The sequence below is a fragment of the Stegostoma tigrinum genome, chromosome 2 (assembly GCF_030684315.1).
Source record: "Stegostoma tigrinum isolate sSteTig4 chromosome 2, sSteTig4.hap1, whole genome shotgun sequence".
Lineage (NCBI taxonomy): Eukaryota > Metazoa > Chordata > Chondrichthyes > Orectolobiformes > Stegostomatidae > Stegostoma > Stegostoma tigrinum.
In genome coordinates, this window is record NC_081355.1 from 20,798,571 (window position 1) to 20,825,407 (window position 26,837).

At 37.1% G+C, this 26,837-nt stretch overlaps 1 protein-coding gene across 3 annotated transcripts in view; it reads left to right on the forward strand.

Annotated features, from left to right (window-relative positions):
- LOC125461187 (ankyrin repeat and SAM domain-containing protein 6-like) overlaps nucleotides 1-26,837 on the forward strand; it is a 47,446-nt gene that overhangs the window by 19,966 nt on the left and 643 nt on the right. Inside the window, exons 6-15 of one of the 3 annotated variants that reach the window (XR_007249426.2) lie at nucleotides 1,511-1,739; nucleotides 3,481-3,530; nucleotides 7,808-8,011; nucleotides 9,124-9,301; nucleotides 12,091-12,260; nucleotides 13,017-13,200; nucleotides 17,336-17,403; nucleotides 18,343-18,386; nucleotides 20,622-20,738; nucleotides 24,566-24,662. Coding sequence is in view for 1 of the 3 variants with exons in the window: in XM_048549673.2 (XP_048405630.1) it covers nucleotides 1,511-1,739; nucleotides 3,481-3,530; nucleotides 7,808-8,011; nucleotides 9,124-9,301; nucleotides 12,091-12,260; nucleotides 13,017-13,200; nucleotides 17,336-17,403; nucleotides 20,622-20,738; nucleotides 24,566-24,662 (1,297 nt within the window). In the remaining 2 variants the exon portion in view is untranslated. Of the gene's footprint in view, nucleotides 1-1,510; nucleotides 1,740-3,480; nucleotides 3,531-7,807; nucleotides 8,012-9,123; nucleotides 9,302-12,090; nucleotides 12,261-13,016; nucleotides 13,201-14,999; nucleotides 15,205-17,335; nucleotides 17,404-18,342; nucleotides 18,387-20,621; nucleotides 20,739-24,565; nucleotides 24,663-26,837 lie in introns of those variants that run through there. The other 2 variants (XR_007249428.2, XM_048549673.2) reach the window with 2 other exon arrangements.

A 26,837-nucleotide genomic window follows, 5' to 3' on the forward strand; every position in this document is an offset into this window, starting at 1 on the left:
CACATTCCAAGAATTATTGTGGTAAACCTCTGAACCTCTTCAAATGCATTAATATTCTTTCATAAATATGGTGTTCAATTCTTTATGTAACTTTTCTGCTCATGTGACCAGTTCTAGTCTCCAATAGTATTATAGTATTACTTACTTTAAAAATCAAACTTTCCACGTGTGCATCATATGATACAACACTTCTATTAAAATGGAATTCATATTGCTTTTGTCTGATCCTTTATGGTCAAAATATAATGATGATGAATGATCACTCCAGCTAATTATTGGTGATCACTGCTGTTTCTAAGGGAGGTTTGCAGGTTGGTATTTACATATAAATCACTTGAACAAGTCAAATTTATAAGCTCAGAAGAATTAATTGAGAATGAAAAGCTTTATCTTTTTACATTTTTCCTAAATTATAGGATGCAAGCTTTTTAAAATGATTTGTACTTGGTTTATGTCTTGCTTTGAAATGTGTACACTGCTTTATAGTTTCTCTGACACAATTGAACTGCCTTCCATCCCCTCACCTGCTAAAATGATTAATGGATAAAAGAATAGTGTATCTTAGTGTAGGTTGTCCAACTCCTCATTACTAATGGGATGACTTGTCCAACTAGTACGTAATGGGTCCAATTTTTATTTCTCTGCATGGTAAGTATCATATTTTAGGTTCTGGGGAAATATATAAAACTTACATCTTGAACTTCATTCCAAATCTTTTCAGTTGCCGTATGCACCTTTTCTCCAAATCAGTACATAAATGAAAAATATTGCATGATTTAACCAAAACAAAATCGTAATGCCTGAAAAAACAACGATCCAAGTTGGCAATTTAGAAAATGGAAACCCGATGAAAATCAGTTTGAACATTTAGTAGACAGATGAGTTACTGTTAAACAAAAGACAACCAAATCGTATCAAGTAATTTGGAATTGGCAATAACAACGAAACAAACCAGTCAAACTGTTCATATAATTCATAATTGTCAACTGCCCATTTCCTCCTCAGCATTGTGTTTATACAGCTAGCAATAACTTGCATAATACTATAATCACAGAACATAATTCTGAATAAACTCTTGAGCAAGAAGAGTAGGCATCCTGTTTTATCTTGAGCCCTAGCATGAATTGAAAATTTAATTTGGTGCTGCACATTTCTGTATTGCAAGTTTAATTATTGATGTGGAGTTCCTGCTAGAGGCACTATAAGCAACAGACATCCAAAATTTGCTGGATATTGAACCTGTGCTGAAGTGCCTGCATAAATTTGGCACAAGGTCAAACATAAAATCTCTTTATGAATCAGTACAAGCAGATGTTGTGATTGACTGGAGTTTGTTATATAATGTACTAGCATAATGCACCCAGAAATTTGCAAAACAAAAACTTTATTTTAAATTAATTTATCTGCAGCAGCATAATTCAATCCAGAATTGAAGCCTTGGCCTTGCTTCCTAATGGAGTTTGATTAACTGCTGATTCCTTCAAATAATTGTTTTCTTCATTTTATGTAGTCTTGGTGGAACAGAATGTCCAACAGATTTCGAAAACTGAAGCTGACTAGGACACTCAGACATGGCTTTTCCACAAATAGGCTTGCTCCTTTTCTAGATGAAGCGGAAGTGGGATTGGATGCAACAATGAAAGCTAACCTGAAAGATGACAGCAACCATTCGGCAGTGATCATGTCTACACCTAATACTGATAGCTCATTGGCTTGGGCGTCAAAAAGAAAGGACAGTGGTAAGGAAATGCTTTTTTTATGAAGCGCCTTTGTGTGTATGTTCTCTGAAAATAATAAAGCCTGCAACATAAATCAAAATGTTCTCCAATTTTTCACTTGTAGCTAGTCTAGTTACAACCGACAATAAAATGGTCTTAAAGCTGCTACAAGTTACATACCTATGCCGTGAACAGCATAGGGATATCTATTCATGACAGTCATGTTATTTTATATCTTATTGTAGGCGTGCTTAAATCTTTCAAGTTCTTGCTCTTCCTGTACAGATTTTTTTTTTAAAAACAGAAATGAGGTATGCATGAAGTTCTGGGATGATATTGAATCAGGCAGTATGAATTGAATTGGGACAAGATGTATTTATTTCTTGAGAGAAAGCTAATTGGAAATGTGTTTGAGAAGTTGGATAAATAGAATTGATGAAAAATGTTTTATTTTTAACCTAATTGGCCCCTAATTGAATACAAGAATGTGCAATATTATTTCACCTCTGAGATCTGGGTTTGAATCTTTCACCTAACTGGTGGGATAATAGTTCTGACCCAATCAGAACATAACATGTGAGAAGGAGTAGGCCAAAGAGCTTGTTGAGCCTAGTTTCAAGTACACATTCTTTGACTCTGTCCAAAACTCTGTTTTGGCCTTGATTGTATTCAATTAACCTAGCCTCCACTACTCTGGGATAGAATTCTGAAGGTTCTTGACTTTGAGAAAAGAAACTTGAAGGGCCCCAACCTGAAACATCAACTTGTCTGCACCTCTGATGCTGCCTGGCCTGCGGTGCTCCTCCAGCTCCACACTGTTATCTTCTCACCTGTCTTAAATAGGTGATCATTTCTTAAGAAGCTCTTATGCTTCATTTTGGATTCTCCCAGGAGCAGAACCATCCTCTTGTCAGGCCAAACACCCGCTTCCAACGAAACACCAATCCATGTTGAAATCTGTAGAGCATACAGTTCTCCCAATGTCCTGCGAATGTGCCCCTTCTCCACCACCATAAGCACATTTTAACTGATAACTTATTTCATTTCTGTTGGCGGTCCTCTTTTGTTGAGAATTGATCGCAACTTTCATAATGTTTTGCCAATTCCAACACTTTGGAAATAATTAATGTTCAAGATGACCCTGGTAATTAAGTAATTTATTTCCTTACTGCTAGGCAGGTAAACCACTGGTTCAGTGAAAGGTTGTTTTATGTTTCCATGACTGCCACGTTGACAACAAATGATTGCTTCAAATATTACCACATAACTAACTAGTATATGTATGTCAAGTTTATCTTTCTGAAAGTGGTAAGTGTAAACAATGCAACCTCTGCTTCTTGTCCTGTTTTTGAAGTCTCTCTCTCTGTGAAAGGAATTCAGTCTCCCTCGTTATATGTAACACATTAAAGAATAAGCAGTCATGGCCTTCCATGTTTAATTATATTCTTTTTATAATCCTTAGTGTATCAAGCTCTCAAACAGCCATTCTCTATGGTATTATTAGATAATGTGTACATTGCAAAGTTGTGTGTGTTTGGTGCTTTATACTATGAGAGTTTGAGTACTATACAGTTGAAATGATTACTAAAATTACAAAGTGATAGATTTCCTGTTAATATATCTAATTATTTATTCTTGACGTTTGTGTTTTGATTTGTACTAGATATCCTGTTGAAAAATGAATTTAAGTACCAAAGTTTTATATACATCTGATTTAAGCACAGTTCAATGTGTATATTTATTATTTTAATTCACTTAATAGGACTTGACCATACCATTGGAGGAAAAGGCGATGTTCTTCTCTCAACTATGGTAGGTTGTGAATTTGTATGTTAGGTAATCACTCTTTCAGTCAGTCTTATATTGCTGAAATTGAATTTGAATTTTTCAGGGTTAGTATTTGTTGCTGAACCCACTGCTTTCTGTGCATTATAAGAATTAATGTGAAGGACTGACTGCCAAAAAATAGTTGGCAATTTTGGATGGTGCTTTTTTTTTGTTTAGTTAACTCATGGTATGTGGGGGTCACTGGCTGGCCAGCATTTACTTCTTGTCCCCAGCTGTCCTTGAGAAGGTTTGGTGGTGAATTGCCTCTTGAGCCATCGAAATTCATGTCCTTAGGGAGAGAACTCCAGGATTTTGACCCAGAGACAGTGAAGGAACAGTCAGAATGGTGAGTGGCTTGGAAGGGGAACCTTGCAGGTGGTGGTGTTCCCATGTATGTGCTGCTCGTATCTTTCTAGATGGAAGTAGTCTTGGGTTTGGAAGGTGCTGTCTAAGGATCTTTGCATTTTGCAGTTAATCTTGTGGATAGTGCACACTGCTGTAACTGAGAGTTGGTGATGGAGGGATTGGATGCTTGTGGGTCTGCTGCCCAGTCAAGCAGGTTGCTTTGTCCAGCATGGTGTCAAGCTTCTTGAGTGTTGTTGGAGCTGTACCCGTCAAGGCAACGGGAGAGTATTGCGTCACGCTTTTGACTTGTGCTTTGCCAATGATGGACAGACTTCGGAGTGTCAGGAGATGAGTTACTGGCCACAGTATTCCTAGCCTCTGACTTGCTCTTGTAGCCACTGTATTAAATCTAGTTGAGTTCTGGTCAATGGTAAATTACTCAATGTTGGTAGTAGTGGATTCACTGTTGGTTATGCCATTGAATTTCATGGGGAAGTGGTTATATTGTCTTTGGTTTTGGAGGTGGTCATTGCCTCACATTTGTGTGGCACGAATGTGACTTGCCATTAGTCAGGCCAAGGCTAAGTATTGTCCAGGACTTGTTGCATTTGAACATGAACTACTTTAGTATTTGTGGAATTATGAATGGCATAGAACATTATGCAATCATTGGCGAATACTTCTGATCTTATGATGGAGGGATTGTTGTTGATAAAGCAACTAAAGATAGTTGACTGAGGACACTACCTTGAGGTTCTCCTGTAGAGATGACTGACCTCCAACAATCACAACTGTCTTCCTATATCGCATTCCAACTGTAACTTGTAACTGATATTTACATTCTTTTCCTAATTTGTTTGATTCTAAGTGATTGATACTTCTGCAAATTATCATGGAGGCTCTATATTTAATTTTATGAGGACCAGAGTTTTGAAGGATTATGGGAATATGATTTATTATCTAGCTGTGCAGCGATATGTTTTTTTGTTGAGTAAGTCAATGAAAGGATACCAAAACTTTTCTTAAAATTACTTATAGGAAGTCACATGACTTGAGCTGATTACTTGAACTTGCTTCTTAAAAATCATCTGCCTGGGTTCTCGCTTTTTTGTATGAACAATGTTTGGTTTTCTTGGAATTTTTTTGCTTTTCAGTTGAGACAGGGAAAAGCTTGTTGAGCTGAGGATACCTGCCTTATCTTTTGTTTCTCAGAAACCCCTGTTGTGAACCAGTAGGCTTCACTAGGTGCTGTTGTTGTTGATAAGTATGTCTGCAAGACTCCTGGATATTATTTCCTGAGCAAGCAGTGTCTGCTAAGATTCCCAGAGGCATGACTGGTCACCTGTCAGTATGGCTGAATGCCAGATCAGCAGCCATCTGAACATTTCACATCTTGCTTTTCTCTTCAGGGATTAACTGTTGTTCACCAGAAGTGATTTTTTTTTGTTTAAAGTGAATTTCTGCAGAAAAATGTTTGAGTATTATTTAGTATGTGTTTGTGTTATTTAGAGGCAGAAACATTTATATTTTTGCATTACATTTTATGGATTGACCAGTATGTTATGATTCTTTGAATTAGTTTTGTCTTATAATTACCTTTTTTTTATTCTAAGTATAATCTATGGAGAGCATACGATTAGTCATGTCAAATACTATTTCAGACATGTTGTGGAATTAGACATGGTGCAATCCTCCAATTTTTCTTCTTGTTAACCTCGATCATGGGATGTGGGTGTCACTGATAAGGCTAGCAGTTATTGCCCAGAGGACATATAAGAATCAGCCACATTATTGTGGCTTCGGGGGTCACATGTTTGCCATATAAACATAGATGATAGAAGCAGGAATAAGCCATTTGACCTCTTGAATCTGCCCTGCCATTCAATATGATAACAGCTGATCAATACACCTATCCCACCCGCCTCCCATATCCATTGATCCCATTTTCCACAAGAGCTATAATGATTTGCCTCAACCAGTTTCTGTGGTAGTGAATTCCTCAGTGTCTCTAGTCTCTGGATGAAAACATTTATCCTTGTCTCAGTTCTAAAAGGTTTAGGCCTCATTCGTAAATTATGACTCTGATTCTGAATTCGTCCTTCATTGGGAATATTCTTTCTGCACCTACTCTGCCCAGTCGTGTTAGAATTGTGAACAAAAAAAAGAAGCTACAAATCCTCTTTCGTTCTTCTAAATTTCAGTGAATGCACTTCCAACTAAGTCAATCTCTCCTCATATGTCAGGAATCAATTTTCTAAACCTTTTGATGTATTCCATCTATAGCAAGAATGGCCTTTCTCAGGTAAAGAGACTTAAACTGCGCACAGTCCCCCAGGTGTGGCCTCATCAATGACTTGGCTAATTGCAGTAGCAGAAATTTCTTCCTGTGCTGAAATCCTGTTGCTATGAAAGTCAACATACAATTTGCCTTCTTTACTGCCTGCTGCACCTGTGCGCTTACTTTTGGCGACTGGTTTGCAAGGAAACTTGGGTCTCAACTTACAACCATTCAAATCATAGCCCTCCTATTTTTACTGTTAAAGTTGATGACTTCACATTTATCCACATTATGCTGCATCTGCCATGCATTTGCCCACTCAGCCTGTACAAATCACACTGCAGCACCTCTGCATCCTCCTCGCAAATCACCCTTCCTCCCAACGTTGTCAAAATTTCTGCAAATTTTGAGATATTACTTTTAGTTGTCTCATCTAAATCATTAACATGAAATATGAATAGCTGGGATCCTAGCACTGATCCCTGCAATACCCCATTAGTCACTGCCTGCTGTTCAGAAAAAGACCCATTTATCCATACTCTTTGTTTCTTGTTTGCTAACGAATTTTCTAAGGCCACCTTGGGTAAGGACAGCACATTTCCTTCCCTAATGGACGTTAGTGGACAAAATGGTATTTTCAACAATCTGCCATTAGGAGCCATAATTAGTGTTAGGTTTGTCTTTTCGTTCCACATTTTTATTGATTTGAATCAATAATGCCCTCAACATTAGCCCAGGTTAGTGGATTATTAGTCCAGTGACATTACCAGTAGGCCAACACCTCTCCTTTGGTCATAACAAGTTAGAATAACTTGTAGTTTATAATGCCCTCGCCAAATGGTTGTGCTGTATGGTAGCAGCAGAACTCTTGATCCTGTTGCCTAAGATGCTTCTGTATCTCATTTCGGAAGATTTCCCACATGCTATTGTTGCATTTATTCCCTACTTTAGTCCTTCCTGTGGATATCCTGAGATTGTAATATGTATGGTACTGGAACCTAGGTGGAGCCTATCAAAAATCTGAAAAGGGCCTATGCTTGTTTTGCAGAATTGAGTTTATATTAAGTGTGATTCCTTAATCTTTTAAAAAAAGCCCATAATTTGTTACTGAGATCAGAAAGGAGCAGAATTAGTGATTCATAAGCTAGTGATTGGCTTGATTGTCACTGTTTAAAAGATTGCAGTTTTTTGGTTAAAATTGATAGAATAGAAGAAATTCTGCAGCTTTGAGCAATTGGGGGTAAATATAAGTGTGAGGCTGTCATGGGTTTTAATTTTTAATGTGGTGGGAAAACAATAAAGTGAAAGAACATGCACTACAAGATTTGAGAAGGAAATGAAAAGAAAATTTTGAGCACATGAACAGAGGTTTTGCTAAATCACTGCTATAATGAGTCCTTGAAAGGAGATTTTGTTTTGATTAAGTTTACCAAGTCTGAATTTCCATAAATGATCTTCAGTGAGTGCATTGTTCTCGTGGAGACACACACTATAGTGGACCAAGTGTTGCTGCATGTGTTTTGCATCTTTCATATACATTTTTAGTTAATGTAAAAAATGTACCCGGCCTACTTCACAAGGACTTGTAAAATCTATAGAATACTAGTTTTGCCATATTTAAGTAATCCCTCTATTACAGTTGAGAAACGGTGCACCCTTCACTCGTCTTCCAAGCGACAAGTTGAAAGCAGTTATTCCTCCATTTTTGCCTCCGTCCAACTTTGAACTATGGAGCTGTGACAGGACACGAATAAACAAAGAGGGCAAACTGGATCATGTTGGGCTATCTGCGCCTCGTCGCCTTGCAAAACCCAATTTCAACAGCAGTGGTAATTCTGACATTGTAAGATTTGTTTTGTTTTATTACTTTGTACCACATTTGTCTTTTGGAAAAAGTTGGTAGTAACAGATATTGTTGCAAACTTCAGATGGAAACATTGGTGTGTATGGTAATAATGCAGCATAAAATTGATTTAATGGAGGTAGCCTAACTGAAGACAAATTACACTGAGATCAAAAAAATTGACTTTGTGGGGCTCATTAACTGAAGGATCATTGAAATTTGCACTTAAAGTATGTACCTGGAATTCGCTGAATCAAGCATGTGGAATATAATGATTTGGCCAAAAATTGTAAGAAATGACTTGTATTCTATTTGAGAGTTATTTTGAAACCTAAAATGACTTTGGGAGTGAAATTTTCTCTTGATGTGAAATTTTGTGGTATGTGCAACTGTGTAACTATTTCCAATTTGTTATAATTTGATATATTATTTTCCCCAGTCAAATTTCAGAGTAAAGTCTCAGAATACAAAGTGAAATTTATACTTTTAGCCCACGCATCAGTTGTACTAAAATTCGTTAGCAACTTTCATTCATTTGTAACCTAATTGATTGAAAATATTTTTTAAGTAAGTGAGCATCCCTGTGTAGTGTTTTTGTGATGTCTCAAGTGCTAACATTCTTTACAGGTAAACAAAACATAGATGTAGGTGCATGATTTTTATTAAGCTGGTTAAAATTAGATATCTTCTGTAGATGATGTGTGTAGTTTATAACTATGAACGTATTTTAAGGCAGTCAAACTTTAATCTTGTGAATATAATTTTACTTTTGGCTAAAAATTATAATTGTGTGCTAGAGGTTAGATCTTACTGTACTTGTATTAGGTTATTATAAATGGGTTAAAATAGGTGGGGCAATGCTTCTTAAGGTAAACGTTGCTGAAACACCTGCAACATTTATTGATGAAAAGCATTCATAGTAGTTTCTAGCCCTTTGCATTTAAAATTTGAAATTGTCGCCCTCTGCATGTAATTTTATTTTAATTTGTTTTCCGATTTGCATCACATGCCATAACAAGTGGCAAATGTGAATTGCTTTTTGGAATAAGTAAAAATATGTGCAGTAAATGTTACAAATGGTGGATGGCTTGCCATTTGCTTGTTTATTTCAGACTTCTGTCAGCAGAATGGGCAGATCTGTTAAACTTCCTCCTATTACAAATCTTACGAGGCGCCCAGCTTCTCCCCCAAACTCTGGACGTTTCAATTATTCTCCACATTCCTCTGGTGGATCTAATGGAGTGGTTGGCATCAGTAGACATTGCATCAGTGAACCACATAACCGCTCAGGTTTGAAGAATATTCTTGCTGGCTTCTGTTAAAAGCAGTTTTGTTTTTAGATTTGAGTGCCTTCTAGTGTTCAATGTCGATAATCAATTTGATGAGATTAAATTGCCTCCAGCAATTGGAGTTCTGTGCTTGATCTTTTGTGTTCAACATACAGTCATTTGGGGTCAATTGATGTAATTGTTGTCAAGGGCAGCATTTTCTAACCAAAGAAATCAGAGATTCTAGCAGTGCAGAAGGCACCCATTCAGCTTATTCTGAGATTGGAAGTAGCTACCCAGCTAGGCTTACTTCTCTGACTTTCCCCACAGCTCTTGCCAAAGATGTCGGATGTTTTTCCTTAAATTTTGATCCTTTCCCCAGTGGACATTTCATCATTATTTACTCTCTCTCAAATCATTTGAAGTTTTGAGCAAGTATATTACATTTCTTATTAATTGTTTCTGCTGTAAGGACAATACCAGCTTTTGTCTGCAAGTCACTTAAGTAAATTATTTTTAATTTTTTTCCCCTCCACTGGATGACACTTCTAATTTTACTGTATAAAATAATTGGTATTAAGGTAACCATGTTGTAGTGTGCTTTTCTAAAGTATATGTCTTGAGATTCTGTTGTAATGCACTAATGTAGAATAGCCATTTAAGTGGTTGCCATATGTAGTACGTTGTGATTTTTTTTAAATTAGAAAAATTTTGTAAACATAGTCCTGAAGAAGTTAGAATTGTTTGAATGTACAATGTCTAACTTCTGGTTAGTGACTGAATCCCACTGTTAACATCAACCAAGGAACGAATTGCATCCACTTCAAAACTTTAAACCAGTAATCCACAATGTACAGTTTATTCTTCATTTCATTTTGTATAATTTTAAAACATCTGATTCTATTTATTTAAGCACCAAATCACTTATTATTTATGCTTGCTGCTTTGAATCACTGATTTTTAGAACAAATTTAAATTATTAGACATAGTCTACACTTAAAATGCTGCACATGTAGTTTAAAAGAGAAATTTTCCACATTATGCATTCTTGAATTTTGAAGGGCTTCCATGAGATATTTTGTAATTATTAGTTGACATTCAACATATACTGCTTGGACATTTACAAATGTGAATGAGCAAACGTACAGTTGAAAATGTGTCTCAACACTTCTCAGGGTTTGGGCTTTTTAACCCGCATAACCTGTCTCCTCCTGAACAATGAAACATCATTGCAATGGTCAGTTTTGATATTTTTCTGAAGTCTTCAACCAACTAAGTGGATTCAGTGCATGAAAGCATATAAAACCTTGGCTAGACTTGGCATTCTTGTTAGAATAATGCAGTCAACAGGAAATATAATAGAAGTATCTAAAATTATTGCAGAATAGGACAGTGTACTGTTTCTGGTGGTAGAGTGGCCATGAATATAAACATGATTCAAACAGTTGCCTGGTGGTAGAGAACTTGGACCTTCCCATTACCACAGAGTTAATGTCTGCATATTTGAATGAATAAAGCACCTGAGTTGTATGGAATTCAGCCTTCAATTCTTGATGTTCATGTTGGTCTGGCAGAACTAGTGCTCAAATAGCTTAGTAATTTCCTAGATATTTGGGTTATCGATTGCAGAATGTCAAATGTAAGGTGGTTAACAGGAATACGTAGGGGGCCGGAGAAGCATAGACAAGTTATTCTTCTGTTACAGGAAAGAAATTTTAGAATTAATTGTAAGAAATTTGATGTAATATCTAATTGATACAAACTAACTGGTGAGATTTGGCTTGCGTTTGTTAAGGGAAAATCCTAACAAATCAATTTAATAGGTATATTTTAATTTTTGTATTTATAAACTGCTAACGTGTAGATTGAGACAGCAGTAGACGTAGTTCGCTTGCGTTTTGAACAATCTTTGAAGCCTGTTGGACAGATCTCAACACAAGATAGATTAGTAGAAAGGAACAAAAAAAACATTGTAGGTTTGTTCGGTCAAAATAGAAATACGTGGATATAATCTAGTGAAACTGGATGACTGAGAATGTTGATATGGTATATCACGACTAACGTTGCAGGGATGTCTAAAAGGGATAAAGTATCTTGTCACAGTTATGTTGAATACTGTGAGTTAGTTTTGGTTAGAGTTGCTTAATTGTAATGAAGTAATGGGAATATGATGAATCTTAGCAGAAAATTATGACAGAGCTGAGAGTTCAAGTAGAAGAAAACTATTTAAGACGAGAGGAAGGAGAACGTGCAGCTAAGGCAAGTACGAGGATAAAGTATATCACATTAACTAAAATCCATTCACTCTGTACTTAGTGTTTAAGGAGGTAGTTGTTTAGAGAAGAGAAGGATTGTGAGGTTATTGAAATTAATGAAAAGTCAGTAGGTGACTTCTGATGTGGTGAAGTACAATCTGAATAAGATATGAGCATAAGTTGTTGGAGGATAAATATTTTTAATATTTATAAAGAAGGTTGTAGGCACATTGGGGTAACTTTTATGAAAGCTCATCGTATATTCTTGTGAGGATACCTATTGAAATGACTGTAGCCTTTTCCAGCTTAGCATGGAGAAAAGCAAGCAACTGACTTCAAGGCTCAGTTTGTGTCATCATTTAAGCTGCTGGAAGTCATGTCGATAGGCTAGTGGCTGCTAACAGTTGTCTTTCCTCATTCTGCTCTGCATGGCTTTCTTCACAGCATGGTTAAGGTTTGAATTTAATTGGGATATCCCTATGACCTTCATCTTGGTGTCTATCTCTTATCAGCAATTGAGGAATGTAACTGAAATTACATCATTTTAAATTCACAGGAGGAAGTTCAGATAATGTCTTGTCACAAATTGCTGCCCAGAGACGGAAGGCAGCAGGCTTACCTGAGCTAAAAACAAACCGATGTGAGATTTTGCCTCACCCAATTTCTGTTGAAACTAGCCTTCCTGAGCTGCCAGTCTCACCAGCTGACAGTAACTGCATTGTACAGGTAAGTGGTGAATGTGACCATTTGAATAGTGTGTCATTTGACCTTGTGTATAATAACAATAATGATCCCGCTCTTAAGGTGACATTCAGAGCTTTGCACTAATCAGCTCCAGATAAACAATCAAATTTGGTTTAACATGTTTTGGTTTGATAACTATTAAAAACTGGAATAATGATGGGTTGAAATAATCATTATATATTTCTTTTGTCAAGAGAAAAGGAATATGATCTAATTTTTTTTATGCCCGAATTAAAAAGAACTATGCTAGACATATTATGTTTTTTCACTTTGCAAAAGATGTAGCAAAGAAACTCAAGTGCTCTTTGCCCTCCTGCTTTGCAAATCAGTTTAAAAATGTGTTGGGCTTTAAATTAGATACTAAATTTTGAAGTTAACTATTGTGATATGCTAGACTATTCTTGATTGCCTTATTGTGCTGGAGAGCAATTTGTCAGTTTCATTTTGACTCCTAAATCAGATCCGTTTTTTGCCTTTTTCCAGGAGATTACCTGCTGGTCAGGTGGGAAACAAATGGTCTAGTTATAATATTGTAGGCATCAAAATATAGAACATGCTTGATCCAATTAGTCTTTTTCTGTCTTATTATTTTCTTGATTTTATACTGTATTGCAGTCATAAGAAATGTAGGCGTCTTGATAGTGAGCAGAGCACGAACAGCACTTAAAATTTAAACTGTTATTGCTCTAGAATTACTCGAGTGTCAATTTACACAAATTATATCTTCTGTTAACATAGAAATGTGGGAAACAGCGTCCATCATCTTGTACATCATCAAATTCAAAGAGCACCTCTCCTACTCTGACTCCATCACCGTCTCCGACCCCTAAGAGTCCCCAGGGGGAATCATCGCTAGCCTCATCTTCACATCAGCAGTCTAAGAGCAGTGGCGGGTCCAGTAGTGGAACCCTCACAGATGAAGGTAATGCATATTTTGTAATGTGGATATTTTGTACTTCCCTCCAGCAGGATTTGGCAGAGCTTTTTGGGCTAAATACGATTCAACTAAGTGTGCTATAACACCTGTGAATGTTGATAGTTATGAAAATGTAGTGCTTTGAAGGAACCAATGTAATATCTAAGAAAATGAAAGATGAATTTTATGTATTTTTGAGTCATCTGCAAACATGGCTATAGAACATTCACTTTCTTCATTCGAGTCATTGATATATTATAAAAATTGTGGCACCCACTAGTTACAGATTGCTATCCTGAAAATACCCCCTCATCCCAATGGTGTCATCTGTTAGTTAGCAAGCTTCTATCCATGCTGATATACTACCTTTAATACCGTGGGCTCTTGGCTTTTTACAGAGCCTAACTATGGAAAAAGGATGGTGTCATACTATGAAGAAAAGTTGCCATAGTCCTACCAGATTTCAGGGCAGCTCATTAGAAAGAGACAGCTGTTGGTGGTTTAATGTCAGAGTCACCACACCTCATGCGAGAGAGGTTGATGAGAAGAATCGTTCATGGTAGCCCTAGCCATTGCAGGAATTGAACCCATGATGTTGACATTATTCTGCATTGCAAAGTGGCTGTTTTACTGTCTGAGTTAACTGACCCTGTTATGCTGTGCAGAATAACTAGGACAAGGAAGATTAATGCTATTGATGGAGATAAGGCCAAAAGTAGAGGAGAGGGTGTGATTGAACAGAATGGTAGATACAGAATTGGTTGTTGTAATAGTGTATTAGTTTCCTGAGAGTCTAGCACCAAGAGGGTGTAATCTCATTTTAAGGAGCCTCATATATCAAGGGAATGAGGAGGGATTTCTTCTTTTGAAGCCGTGAATCTGTGGCGTTCCTTACCATAGAGACTGGGTCGTTAACTATATTCAAGGCTAAGATTGGTGAGTGATCAGTAAGAAAAACATGTTTTGTGGGGAAAAGGCAGGAAAATGGAGCTGAAGATTATCAGATCAGTCATGAATTTATTAAATGACAGAGCAGTTTAATGGATAGAGTAGCCTACTTTTGCTCCAGGGCCTTCCAGACCAAGTGATGCAGATTACAATGTCTCCGGTCAACGTCTGATTTTCCCATTATTTGCTAAAATGAGTCAATGGCACTGTTTGATCCCACTTTCCTCTACCATTCTATGATCATTTTGGAATATGAAGGTAGTTCTTTATGTACACTAAAAAATAGCAGCAGCAGTTGGTCACCTCGTGTCTTCAGATTAATACACCCCCACCTACCAAATAGACTAAGTAAAAAGGGAGAAAATGCTACAGTTGTTGGGATGATTTGTAACCAGATGATACAAATTTGAAATAATTTATGAAAACATTGATTGGGGGCAGCCCATTCAATCATTACTTTCATAGGAAAATTGGGCATATATCTTACAAGAAAAACCAAGAAATTTTCAGGAAAAGAGTTAGATTTCTTAAAAAAAACACTTTGATGTGGAGGTGCCAGTGTTGGACTGGAGTGGGCAAGGTCAGAAATCACACAACACCAAGTTGTAGTCCAACAGATTTATTTGACATCACAAGCTTTTGGAGCGCTGCTCCTTCGTCAGGTGAAGTCACATTAAAACATTTTACTTTCCTTTGAGATCAAAAATTTGTCTAACTGAGTATATTAAATGAGACCGCAGCTGTGATCTAAATTACAAAAATCCAAAGATTAATAATCCTTGGAAAGAGACAATTTCTCCTTCTCTCCATTCTAGGTAGGTAACCTCTCATTTTGAATATGTGGCTCCTTGTTCTAGATTTCTTCTCGAAGAGAAATATTCTCTCAACATCTACTCTGTCGAGCCTTCTCTTATGTTCATAAGATCTCGTCTCATGCAACTGAACTTGAATGGGTATAAACCCAACCTACTCAACCTTTTTTTTGTAAGATCATTATTTCATCTCTGGAATCAGACTAATGAATCATCTCTGAACTTTTCGCAGTACAAATATTTCCTTCAGGTAAGGAGACCAAAACTGCAAAGTAGCTTGAGCGTATCCTCACCAGTGCCCTGTGCAGTTGCAACAGAGTCTGTACTTACATATTTCATTTCCATGTAAATATCAGCATTTAATTTGCCTTCCTAGTTAGTTAATTCATATGCATGCTAACATTTTGTGATTCGTATACAAAAATAACTGAATCTCTCTGGATCACAGCCCTACTGTTTGCCTGTACTAAAATAACATTCTGCTTTTCTACTTTTCCCAAATAAAACTTGTCTGCCAACATTTTACTCATTGAAACTATGTGACCTTCTCACAACTTTGTTTCTTATCTATGCTTGGATTGTCAGCAAATGTTATAGGGTCGTAGAATCCTAGAGGTCTCTAGGTCTTCTGCCGGCTTGAATCTGTGCAGGTCAAAAACATCCACCTAATTATTCTAATCCTGTTTTCTACACTTGGTCAATAGCTTTGCATGTCTTGGCATTGCAAGTGCACATCTAAATACTGCTTAAATATTGAGGATTTCTGCTTTTATTACCTTTTTACAGGCAGAGTTCCAGATTCCCACCACCCTCAAGTGAAAAAAAATTTATGTAAAATCCACTCTAAAGCTCCTGCCCTTTCCTGAAATCTATGCTTCCTGGCCACTGATCGTTCCACCAAGGAGAAAAGTTCTTTTCTGCCCATTCTGTCTATAGCCATATTGTTATTCTTCTTAATAATGTCCTGCTTCAGCTTCCTCTTCAGATGTACCAGTGAATCCCTGAACCAGAATTCCCAAGTGACCTTTGTATTAGATTTCAAAAATCTTTCCTCAGTTAGAAAATGGTCTACACCTCTATTCCTACCGAAGTGCATAACCTCACACTTCCTACGCACTACCCTACAGCTTTCTCTGGCAACTCTCAGAAGCAATTTCTCCTCCTCTCAGTCTTAAATTGGTGCCCTTTATTCTGAGACTATACCCTCTGGCCGTAGATTCATCCCCTCAGCATTCATCCTGTCAGTCCCCTTAAGAATCCTAGAAATTTCAATTTGATCGCTGCTCATTCATCTAAATTTCAATGAGTAGAGTCCCAACCTGGTCATTCTTGCCCACAAGATAGTCTCCCCAAACGGAGGATCATCATATTTATTTTTATCTGAGCTATGTCCAGTGAAGTAATATCTTTGCTTAAATGATGGGACCAAAACTGCTTTCAGTACTCCTGATGTTATTACACTGTTATGTAGTTGTAGCAAGACTTCCCCACTTATGCTGCAGCCTCCTTTAAAATAAGGATACAGATTCCCTTAGCCTTCCTGAATACCTGCTGCACCTGTTTGCTCGCTCTCTTTGTTTCATGCAGAAATAGCCCATCCCCCACCCAACCACCACATCACTTGCTTTTGGCCCAGAAGGAGAAGTTGAAGCTTTCAGCCAAAGGAATGGCAGATTTAAAACTAGTGAGAAGAAATTTCTTTGAAATGATAATGAATTTATGGAATTCACTGCTTCAGTGTACAGTGAATATCAGGACATTGTCCATCTCTTCCTCAAATTTATTGATTGTTAATCAAATATGTTGTATGGTCTAACATCCTCCAGTGTCTTTTCAGGCAGAGAGTTGCAGATATCCTCCAACTTTGAGAAAATCAGAATTGAATTCCGTTTGGCTCCAATGCATTTGGCTCTTTTGTCTAAGTTGTTAATGTAGGTTAAAAAATTTGACATTCTAGCATTAATCCTACTGATCCTTTGGCACCTCACTAGTTTGTTTGGTAACATGAAAATTACCCATTTATCTCATCTTTGTTTCCTGGTAGTTAGCCAACCCCCTATCCGTGCTAATAACATTGCCCCCAATTTTAGGAGTTAGCCTTCCAAACCAGTCTAAATGAAATTAGATCACCATTCCTTCACTGTCACTGAATCAAAATTTTAAAACTCTCTTGCTAACAACGTTGAACATCGAGATGGTCATAAGTCCAGGTCTTTGTTTTCTCTTGAAGCTGTGTTTGTGAAGTTAAATCTGCTTTTATTTTGTATGTCCTTTTGTATAAGGGCATACAATATTCTTAGACTTTACTGCTTCACAGATGAATTCCAAGTAAATTTTGATTTTGAAGAATAATTTGCTGATCCTTCCTCATGTTTCTCCAGATGAATTATCCAGTATCCTAAAAAGGTTATCGTTGGAAAAATACCAACCTATATTTGAAGAACAGGAGGTAATATTGTTTTGATTCTCTTCAGAAGTTAGTATCTTTATTCATATCTTATTAAAGTTATGTGGAAGTTTAACTTGCAAAACCTGCTTATTGTGTCAAACTGTGCATTCTACAGGACTAAAACAAAAGATCCCTGTGGTGTAAAATATTTTATTTTGTAGCAGCAACTTCCAACATTTGCTACATTCCAATGTGCATAAAGCAGGAGTTTTTCCTTCTACTTCAGATGTGTTCTGTCTATAATTTCTGCTATTCTTTAAACATTTTCCTTATCAAATTTGATGAGTGATTTTATTGTCAACTTTTCTTTACATGAGTATTTTATATCTGATCAATCCTGGAAGGATTAAGGAAAAGCCAAAGGATATCATGTTATTCATCTTACCTGTAATGTATTGTCAGTTTTATTTTTATTAATACTATATTAGGTTTATTTTTGGTTTTAATTTCACTTTTTAATCCTTTCAAGCTTTATCATCACCACCTTCATCAGAAATTCTTGGGTTTTCTTATGGAAGACCTTTTGTCATATTATTATTCCTTGGCTCAGGTTTAAGCAAGAGTGCAGTTAGCTCTCAATGAACCTGACAGTGCTGGTCTTGAGCTTGTCAGTGAAATAGCCTACTTGCTATTTCACTTATTTTCTCAAAATATTTCAAACATTTCTCGTTTCCTTGGTTGTTTAATAGATATTCACTAGATGGAATGAGCATACTATTTCAGTGTTGGTCACAGTTCTGCTTCTAGTTCTTTAATAGTATTTTGATTAGTCACGTTTTTTTATATACTCCTTTCAATTTCACTCTTGACAGAGAAATTCTTGACAATTATCCTGATTAGTGTGATTCTGAGAGAGTTCTGACTTCTTGCTTATTTCTGTGTATATTTCAATGGCGTATGATATCCCAAATCTCTATATCCTCTCTTGTCTTTCTGCAGTCTTCCACTTCAATTCTGTCTCTAGTTGTGAATATAACCAGATGGTAAGTTTTCATTCTTGTAAAGAATGTCAGTCCAGTCTGTTCTTCTGATTGTTTCTTTATATATTAAGCAGATCTGTTCACTGCACTGCAAAATGTTGTTCTTTCAATTTCAGCTGCAAATAAAATTTTTTAAATATATAGTTTCTGTTGTCTTGTTTCAGCCGTTGTCTAATGCAGCTATTGTTTCTGTGACAGTAATGTATTAAGAAGGAGGTTTAATAGATTGGTTAAATGATGGATTTCCACAGAAGTCTTTTTTATGGTGAATGATCTTGCAGTGCAATTTCACTGGAATTGTCTACTGTGTATTTTCTGACATTCAAATTATTTGAAAACCACTTTTTTCTTTGTTATAACATGAACTGCATAATGTCTGAAATGAATTAGCAAAGGAAATGCCACCTAAAAGTGAACTCTGTTCACAATGTGAAATAGGAACATTAGTACCATTAGGCCCTGTGAGCCTGTTCCGCCAGTTAAAAGGATCGTGACTGATCTGCTTGTTTTGAATTCCACATTTCCTGCTATCCTGATAATCTTTGATATCCTAGCCGAACAAGAATCTAGCTCTGCCTTAAAAGTATTGAATGACACCTCATCCACCATCTTCTGAGGCCAGGAGTTTCAAAGCCATACACAATCTTCAGAAAAGTCATTTCTTCTATCCTAGAAGGGCAACTCCTGATTTTAAAATGTACCCTCTAGTTTGGACTTACTGACGAGAATAAACATCCTTTCTGCACCTAAGCCCTTTCAAGATCTTATACACTTCAATCAGATTAGCCCTCATGCTTTTCAAGTCTGATGGAAACCGGCCCTGTCTGTTAACAATCTGACTGTTCAACCTGGTGTACTGATCATGTAGTACTTGGATGACGTTGTGATTTGTTGCTAGAGATTGCAACCAATTTTGACCCAAGCAGTTGTAATTATCTTTACATCCTTCTTTCTATTCCACACAACCTCTGAGATCCAAGTTAAAATGAAGTTTACATGTAAGGATCCCTTTAGGAATCTGACATTAAGTGGATGGTGTAAAATGCACAGATTAATAATTATATTGTTTAAAGTCATAAGCCCTATTTCTAAGTAATACCTGGGCATGTAGCATTGTGTATTTATTCTTTGTTGCTGGATGGAAACAGAAAGGCATTACATAGAATCATAGAAGATAGGAGCAGGAGGAGGTCATTCGGCCCTTTGAGCCTGCTCTGCCATTCTTCACGATCATGGCTGATTGTCCAACTCAATAGCCTAATCTTGCTTTCTTCCCATAACCTGTGATCCCATTCCAAGTGCTACATCTAGTTGCCTGTTGAATACATTGTGTTTTGGCATCAACTCCTTCCTGTGGTAATGAATTCCACAGGCTCACCACTCTTTTTTGGGTGAAGAAATGACCCCTCATCTCCAAACCAAATCATTTACCCCAAAACCTCATACTGTGACCCTTGGTTCTGAACATACCCGCTGTGGGGTACATCCTACCTGCATATACCCTGACCAGTCCTGTTAGAATGTTATAAGTCTCTGTGAGATTCCACCACTTCTCTCTCCCACCCCCCTTCATTTGTCTAAACTCAGCAAAATCAATCCTGGTCAATCTCTCCTCATATGTCAGACACACTATCCCCAGAATCAGTCTGGTGAACCTTCGCTGTACTCCCTTGAGTGCAAGAGCATCCTTCCTCAGAAAAGGAGACCAGAACTGCACACAGCATTCTAGGTGTGGTCTCACCAAGGCCCTGTACAACAGCAACAACTGAAGGAAGGATATGGAGGCTTTGGAGAGGGTGCAAAAGAAGTTTACCAGGATGTTTACCGGATTGGAAGTGTATTAGCTACATATATTTCCCTGCCACGACTACCACTCCTCCTTCCTGTGGCTTTGTATCCAAATATGAAATTATGTGCAAAAGAGAGAAACCTTTCTTCATTCTTCCTGTGAGCATGTTTCACCATCATTTCCTTCCCCTTTCTCCAGCCTATCACTGAAACATTACGAAATGCAAACTGAGATATACCTTGCTCCAAATATAAACTGACTGTCCAAGGCAGAATATGCTATTTAGCAGCAGTGTATTTAAATGGGATGTTCAGTACCAAATATCTTAATGGGTTGTGTTCATTTCCAGCAGAATTTCTGTATGGAAGGTGCTAATTAGAAGAAGAGTTATGCTAGAATATATGTTTGGTCAAGCATCCAAAGATAAGAGCTCACTCTTGTCGTTACAGGTGGATATGGAAGCATTCCTAACACTAACTGATGGTGATTTGAAGGAGTTGGGTGTAAAGACAGATGGTTCAAGGCAACAGATCTTGGCTGCAATCTCAGAGTTGAATGCTGGAAAGGTATGGATAGAAATAACTTTAGTATTCTGGTCTCTAAAATTTGATTTAGTTTGTTGCTCATTTTTTTAAATAGAATCCCTATAGTGTGGAAACAGGACTTTTGGCCCAACAAGTCCACACCGAGCCATCCCCTTATAACCCATTTAGTCTCCACATCCCTGAACAGTACGGGCAATTTAGCATGGCCACTCCACCTAACCTGAACATCTTTGGACTGAGAGTTATTCAAGAAATAGTCCAAACAGTAATGTGCAATTAACACAGTGTAAGGAGATTTATTTTTAACTCATGTAAATGCTTCATTGTAGTTTTCTCTTGTGTACTGTCCAAATTAAAATTCTTTGTAAGACTCTGATAGCATGATAATTGTTGTTACAACCAGGAGGGGAGGAGTGATAGGCTTCCCTCTTTTTGAACACTCTGTCAGTCACAATAAGTAACTTCATTTCGTTTTTTTAGCACATAACTATCAGGCTTCTATTAAATCCAGTTAACCATATCAAAAATGAAGAGAACCAATTCCAAGGCTTTGAATGAAGAAAAGGTTTCATTTTTTAAATCTCTTAACCCCAAGGAAGAAAAATAAGTAAACACACCTAATCTGAATGCTCAACGCAGATTATAAGGTTGCAAAGATGAATAGGGATGCACACAGAGTTGCCTCTTACTATTTTGAAGCCCTTGAGTTGTAAGCATGAAACTTGAGAACCACCAGGTTAACTGTTGTCCTGTTTCTCTAGCAGTGGCAGGGATTTTGGATAAGCTTTGATTTCTCGGTGAATGGTGATTTTCTCCAAGTGGCTTTTTCATTGGGTGCTGACTTTTGAGATCGACTGTACCACAGTTCTTTGTTTCCCTGTCTCTATGCTGCTGTTCATCTATAAGTATTTTTAATTCATAGAAGGACACTGGTATTAGAATCAGATGACAGAAGTTGAATATTGATAGTCTATTTTGACTTAGTTGTCATGCTGATATAATCAAACCAAGGATGAAAAGCTTGGTTTTTATGATTAATGTATGTTCAACTATCACGCAAGTTATAGCTATGACGAAGCCACTACCTATTCAAACAGATTCCTCTTTACCCATTTCATGTGTCCAGAAATTTTTCATACATTCTTAAAGAACCCTGTTTTTGATGGAGATCTTGAATATGACACCAAACGTTGAAAAGAAATTTTCTCTCCAGACCCCTTGGCTGTGAAATAATGACATTTTGATTGTTAACTGCCGATTGGCATCGCAAAGGATCAGATGGTGCATTATTAGCAGTTTTTTGTTCCCTTTTATTGGTTCCACTAAACCTCTGACATTCATAACAATTGGTATTTAAATACTGTTTTTAATGTAGTGTGATATCTCAAAGACGTTCATTAAAGTGTTATAAAGCAAATGTGCCACAGACCCACACAGAATTCATAGAATCTCTACAGTGTGGAAGCAGGCTGTTTGGCCCATCAAGTCCACACTGACCCTCCAAAGAGCAATCCACTCAAGATCCTCCTCGGTTCCCTTTCCCTGTAACCCTGCATTTCCCACAGTTAATCCTCTAGCTTGGATACTACGGGCAATTTAGCATGCCTCATCCACCTAAATCTTTGGATTGTGGGAGGAAACCACAGCACCCAGAGGAAATCCATGCAGAAATGGGGAGAATGTACCAACTCTATACAGACAGTTGCCTGGAGGCTGGAATTGAACCTAGGTCCCTGGCACTGAGACAGTAATGCTAACCACTGAGCCACTTGGGCAGAGACTTATTAAATGTGAGACATGAGGACTACAGAGGAAGGAAAAGAGGCTTAGAGCAGGAATTTCAGAACTTAATACCTAGGCAACTGAAGGCACAGCCACAAGAACAAGCAATTAAAGTCCAGGATGTTCAAGGCTAGAATTAAAAGACTGCAGACATTTTAGTTGTTCATAGCACAGGGAGAGTTGAGGCAGTGGAAGAATCTGATATTTCCGACTACTCTGCTGTCAAATATCTGTATCAAATTGCTGGGTCAAATAGAAGAGTGTGATTCTTTGTACTGCTGTGGTTCAATGTGCCTCTGTGCTCCAAAGGTAATACAGTCATATGCAGCTGCAAACATATCACACAATCCTACTTGATTTTGATGTTTGGCAGTGTCTAACTTCCATTCCACTTCATAGTTTAAAAAAGGAAAATTGTGGTCCCTTATTCATCATGGGCGGGATGGGTTGATGCAGAGAAGCTAATATGCAGGTGAAAATGAGCAATCTTAGTGATGGCAGTGATATGTAATTGAAATTTCTATCTCTGGGTAAAATAGTGCCAGTCTACTTTATAGTCAATGAATTGAGAATTGAAAGAGCCAATCCTGGATATCTGATATTGTAGTGATTCTGGAAGAGTAGAGAGAGCTGACGGAAAGAGAAACCTAAACGTTTTCAGATGCTGCTGAGGGGCAGCATGCATTTGGGAAACGAGAGAGTTGAAGATAGACACAAGTGGTAACAGATCAGGAAAAGAAACCATTGTAGGTGATACTATGACTGGTTAGAGAGATGAGAGTTGGTCAGTATGAATTTCAATTCCTCCTATTTGGACATGAAGAAACACTAGGCTGGGGCTGTGGACAAGTGAGGAATATCAAGCAGTGATATCCTAATCTAACAGTGACTTCATGATGTGAGACCTTTGAGTTCTAATATGGCTATATATTGGAACTGTATATTTAAACTGACAATCATAATGAAAGAATTAAAGAGCTTACTTCTATTTGTACTTCAGTGACAACATTCTAATATTCCATAAGTTAGATTTTTAAAAATAACTAATTCTGGATGAGATTTGCTCGCTGAGCTGGAGGGTTTGTTTTCAAACGTTTCGTCACCATTCTAGGTAACATCATCAAGTGAGCCTCCGACGAAGCACTGCTGTTATGTCCCGCTTTCTATTTATCTGGTTAGGTTTCCTTGGGTTGGTGATACTATCCCCTGAGAAAAAGAACAGGAAATGACATCACCAACCCAAGGAAACCTAACCAGATAAATAGAAAGGGGGACATAACACCAGCGCTTCATCGGAGGCTCACTGATGATGTTACCTAGAATGGTGACAATGTCTGAAAATGAACTTTCCAGCTCAGCGAGCAAACTTGCATTCAGAACCTCAACCTGAGCTACAAATCTTCTCAAAACTCACTATAACTATTAGTATCACTTTTAATAAGGAGAAGAAAATTAATAAAACTATTTTCTCTACACTGTTGGCCTATGTAGAGGGGTACCCTTTGTTAGAGTTGACAGCTGTCTTTTTAAACTTTCTCTCGGGATGTGTTCCCAGCAGCCAAATTAAGAATTGACCTGTACTCAATGAGGAATGAGTGCACGAGCTTCAACTCTGGGTCTAGTATCTTCTCTAAATTTGTCATTTGCTAATGCTAACATCTGTCTGAAATATGGTGAATTTAAATGTGATCCTTTAATTTTACTTGCCTTTTTGTTTTCAGTGACTGATTGTAGGCTTGAGCTAGTAGGCTGATATAGTACTTCATGGTTGGACCAATATTTATATAGTGTAAGCTAATTGTTTACATGGTAAACGAAGAAAGTACTCTACTCAATCCATGGAGTTTCACCTTGACTTAGATCCAACAGAAATGTATTATAGTAAATGGTAACCTGCACTAATAATCCCTATATTAGTAATTTCTGACAGCATCGCCAATGGTACCACTTATCCATTTTGTTCTTAAGCCACCTGCTTGTACAGACTTTCAATCTTTGCCTTGTAAACATTGATGTAACAGATACAATATTTTTCACCTAAATGTGAAGTTTTCTTTTAAATACAGGGACGTGAGAGGCAGATTCTACAAGAAACTATTCATAACTTCCATTCATCTTTTGGAAGTAGTGCAAGCAATTCTCGTCAACAGAATTTTTTGCAATGTAAGTTTTTTTTATTCTGAATAGTGAACTTTGAATTAATTACAGGTGATGCCTTGAGTCCACAGAAGTTCATACTATGGATTCACAAGCTCAAGATTTTTCAAAATGCATGTTGTCTAATCTTGGCTAGGGTCCGGATTGTCATGGACCTTATTGTCATCTACCTGAAAATCTTCTGCATTTCTGCTTTAGTTGAATTTTGTCTACCTAAATGAAAAAATGACAAACAACATTGTTTATGGCCTGTTGAAATATTTATAACTTACTTTTCATTGCTTCAGTGGTCATGATAGAATATAGTAGGCAGCTGAAAGCAGCCAGAACCACCTAAAATACATAGGTAATAGCAAAATTGCTTTCCTAAAATCAGTGTGGAATATAAAGCTAACTCCTGGCATCTCTTCCTGTTGTAAACTACCTTGTGAAACAGTTCTATTCTAGCACATTTAGAATCTCATGGGATTTTTTTTGTCTCAGACATGAGACATTTGATCAACTTCCTCTGCCACTTCCCTGAAATCCCATCCTGTCTCTTCTTTTGTCCAAAGAGATCTGCCTTCTGCTCCCTCAATTTGATCCTATTAAATTGCTGATCACTGAACTTGCCTTCCTGGCTTACCTGCTAGCTGGTGTTATTTAATGGTTCCTTCTATTTCAGACATTGTATCTCTGTCCTTTACGTCTGCCTTATCTCCCACTACACTTGAAGTAAAATGGCTTGCAATATTGTCTTTTTCTAGAATAGCTTCATGACACGGTAATACAGTCAAGGAAAAATGTCCAATAGCAAGTAGTTCAATTAATTCAAAGTAAATCATAAGTTTAAAAAGGTACTAATAGCCTCGACTCAAATCTTAGCAAACGTGCTTAACTTTTCATCTTTGGAATGCAATGTGAGGTGTTTCTTTTAGGGTGCTGTAGATTCCTGGCATTGTCAAACAATTGCAGCAAACTGAGAACAACTTAAATCTCAACTTTATTTTTGTTTGAAACCTTGTTTTGATTTGAAATTGGTTTTTTGAACAGGAAGTACATTTTACTGATATCAAATAAAACCAAGTTGTGGATATCTTTCATTTGTAGGGCTTTTAATTTATCTAGTTCACTATCCTAATGGTGGGACACCAACCCAATGCCCCTATAGCATAGATTGAGAAATAAACTATTTCAGTTAATGTAACATGTACAGATATTAATTCAAGGTAAAAATGAAGTAAGTACACTAGTAAGAATTGCTATTTAAACATAATTCAATAAGTGAGAGGCATTGCTACAATTGAATATTAGCTCACTATAGGAAAGCTGCCTGGAACAGTAGCTGGTTAAGAAATGTCTTCTGCTGCTCCAGTGCTGTTTACAAGTCTCAAAACTAGTGACTGTCAAAATCAACTATGTAGCCACCCTTGTTATCAACTAATACACGGATAAACAAATATTCTTGTAATACAGCATTTAGTTGGCGACTGAAAACACCTTCAGTGTGACTCATTTAATAAAAGAATTTGCATTAAAACCATACCTTAAGTATAGAATCCTACGATCCTTCAGAGGCATAAATAAAAAGCTAGTCGCCACTTTTTTTGGTTTCCAAACCTTAGAGTTGAGATGGGAATATTGTTAAAGGTTCAAAACACAAGGAGGAAATGCATTCAATTTTTTTGAAAGAATACTCCAAATGATTCTACTCCACTGGTCCAGCAGATTTCTCCTTTAAGAATTTACCAGATTCTGACTGTATTCCAGTTTCCACCTCAGTGCTCAGTGTTTTTAATGATGAATAGGAACCCTGAAGTACTGTGAACTCTTAAAGACAGTCTGGAATTAGAGTGAATAACTGCAGGTGCAAAAAAAAAAATTAGGTAGGACCATGGTGATGTAACACCAAGTTGTCAATGAAACATCATGGGACCAATGTGTTTAAAAAACTGGGAATCTTAGCCGGTATCGGGTCGTAATAGCATACAGGTCACTTCACCCAACAAGTAAGGCCCTGCAAAATGAAATTTGGACAAAAACTTGTGGCACACGTGAAAATACTATATAGGCAGCATACTAGAGCTGTACCATTGGATTACTTTTTTGGCACAATGACCAATACTACCTCTGCTGATTGGGTTGGCAACCTAGATTGCATCTATGGACTTCTGAATTGTCTAACTAATATTGGAAACTTAG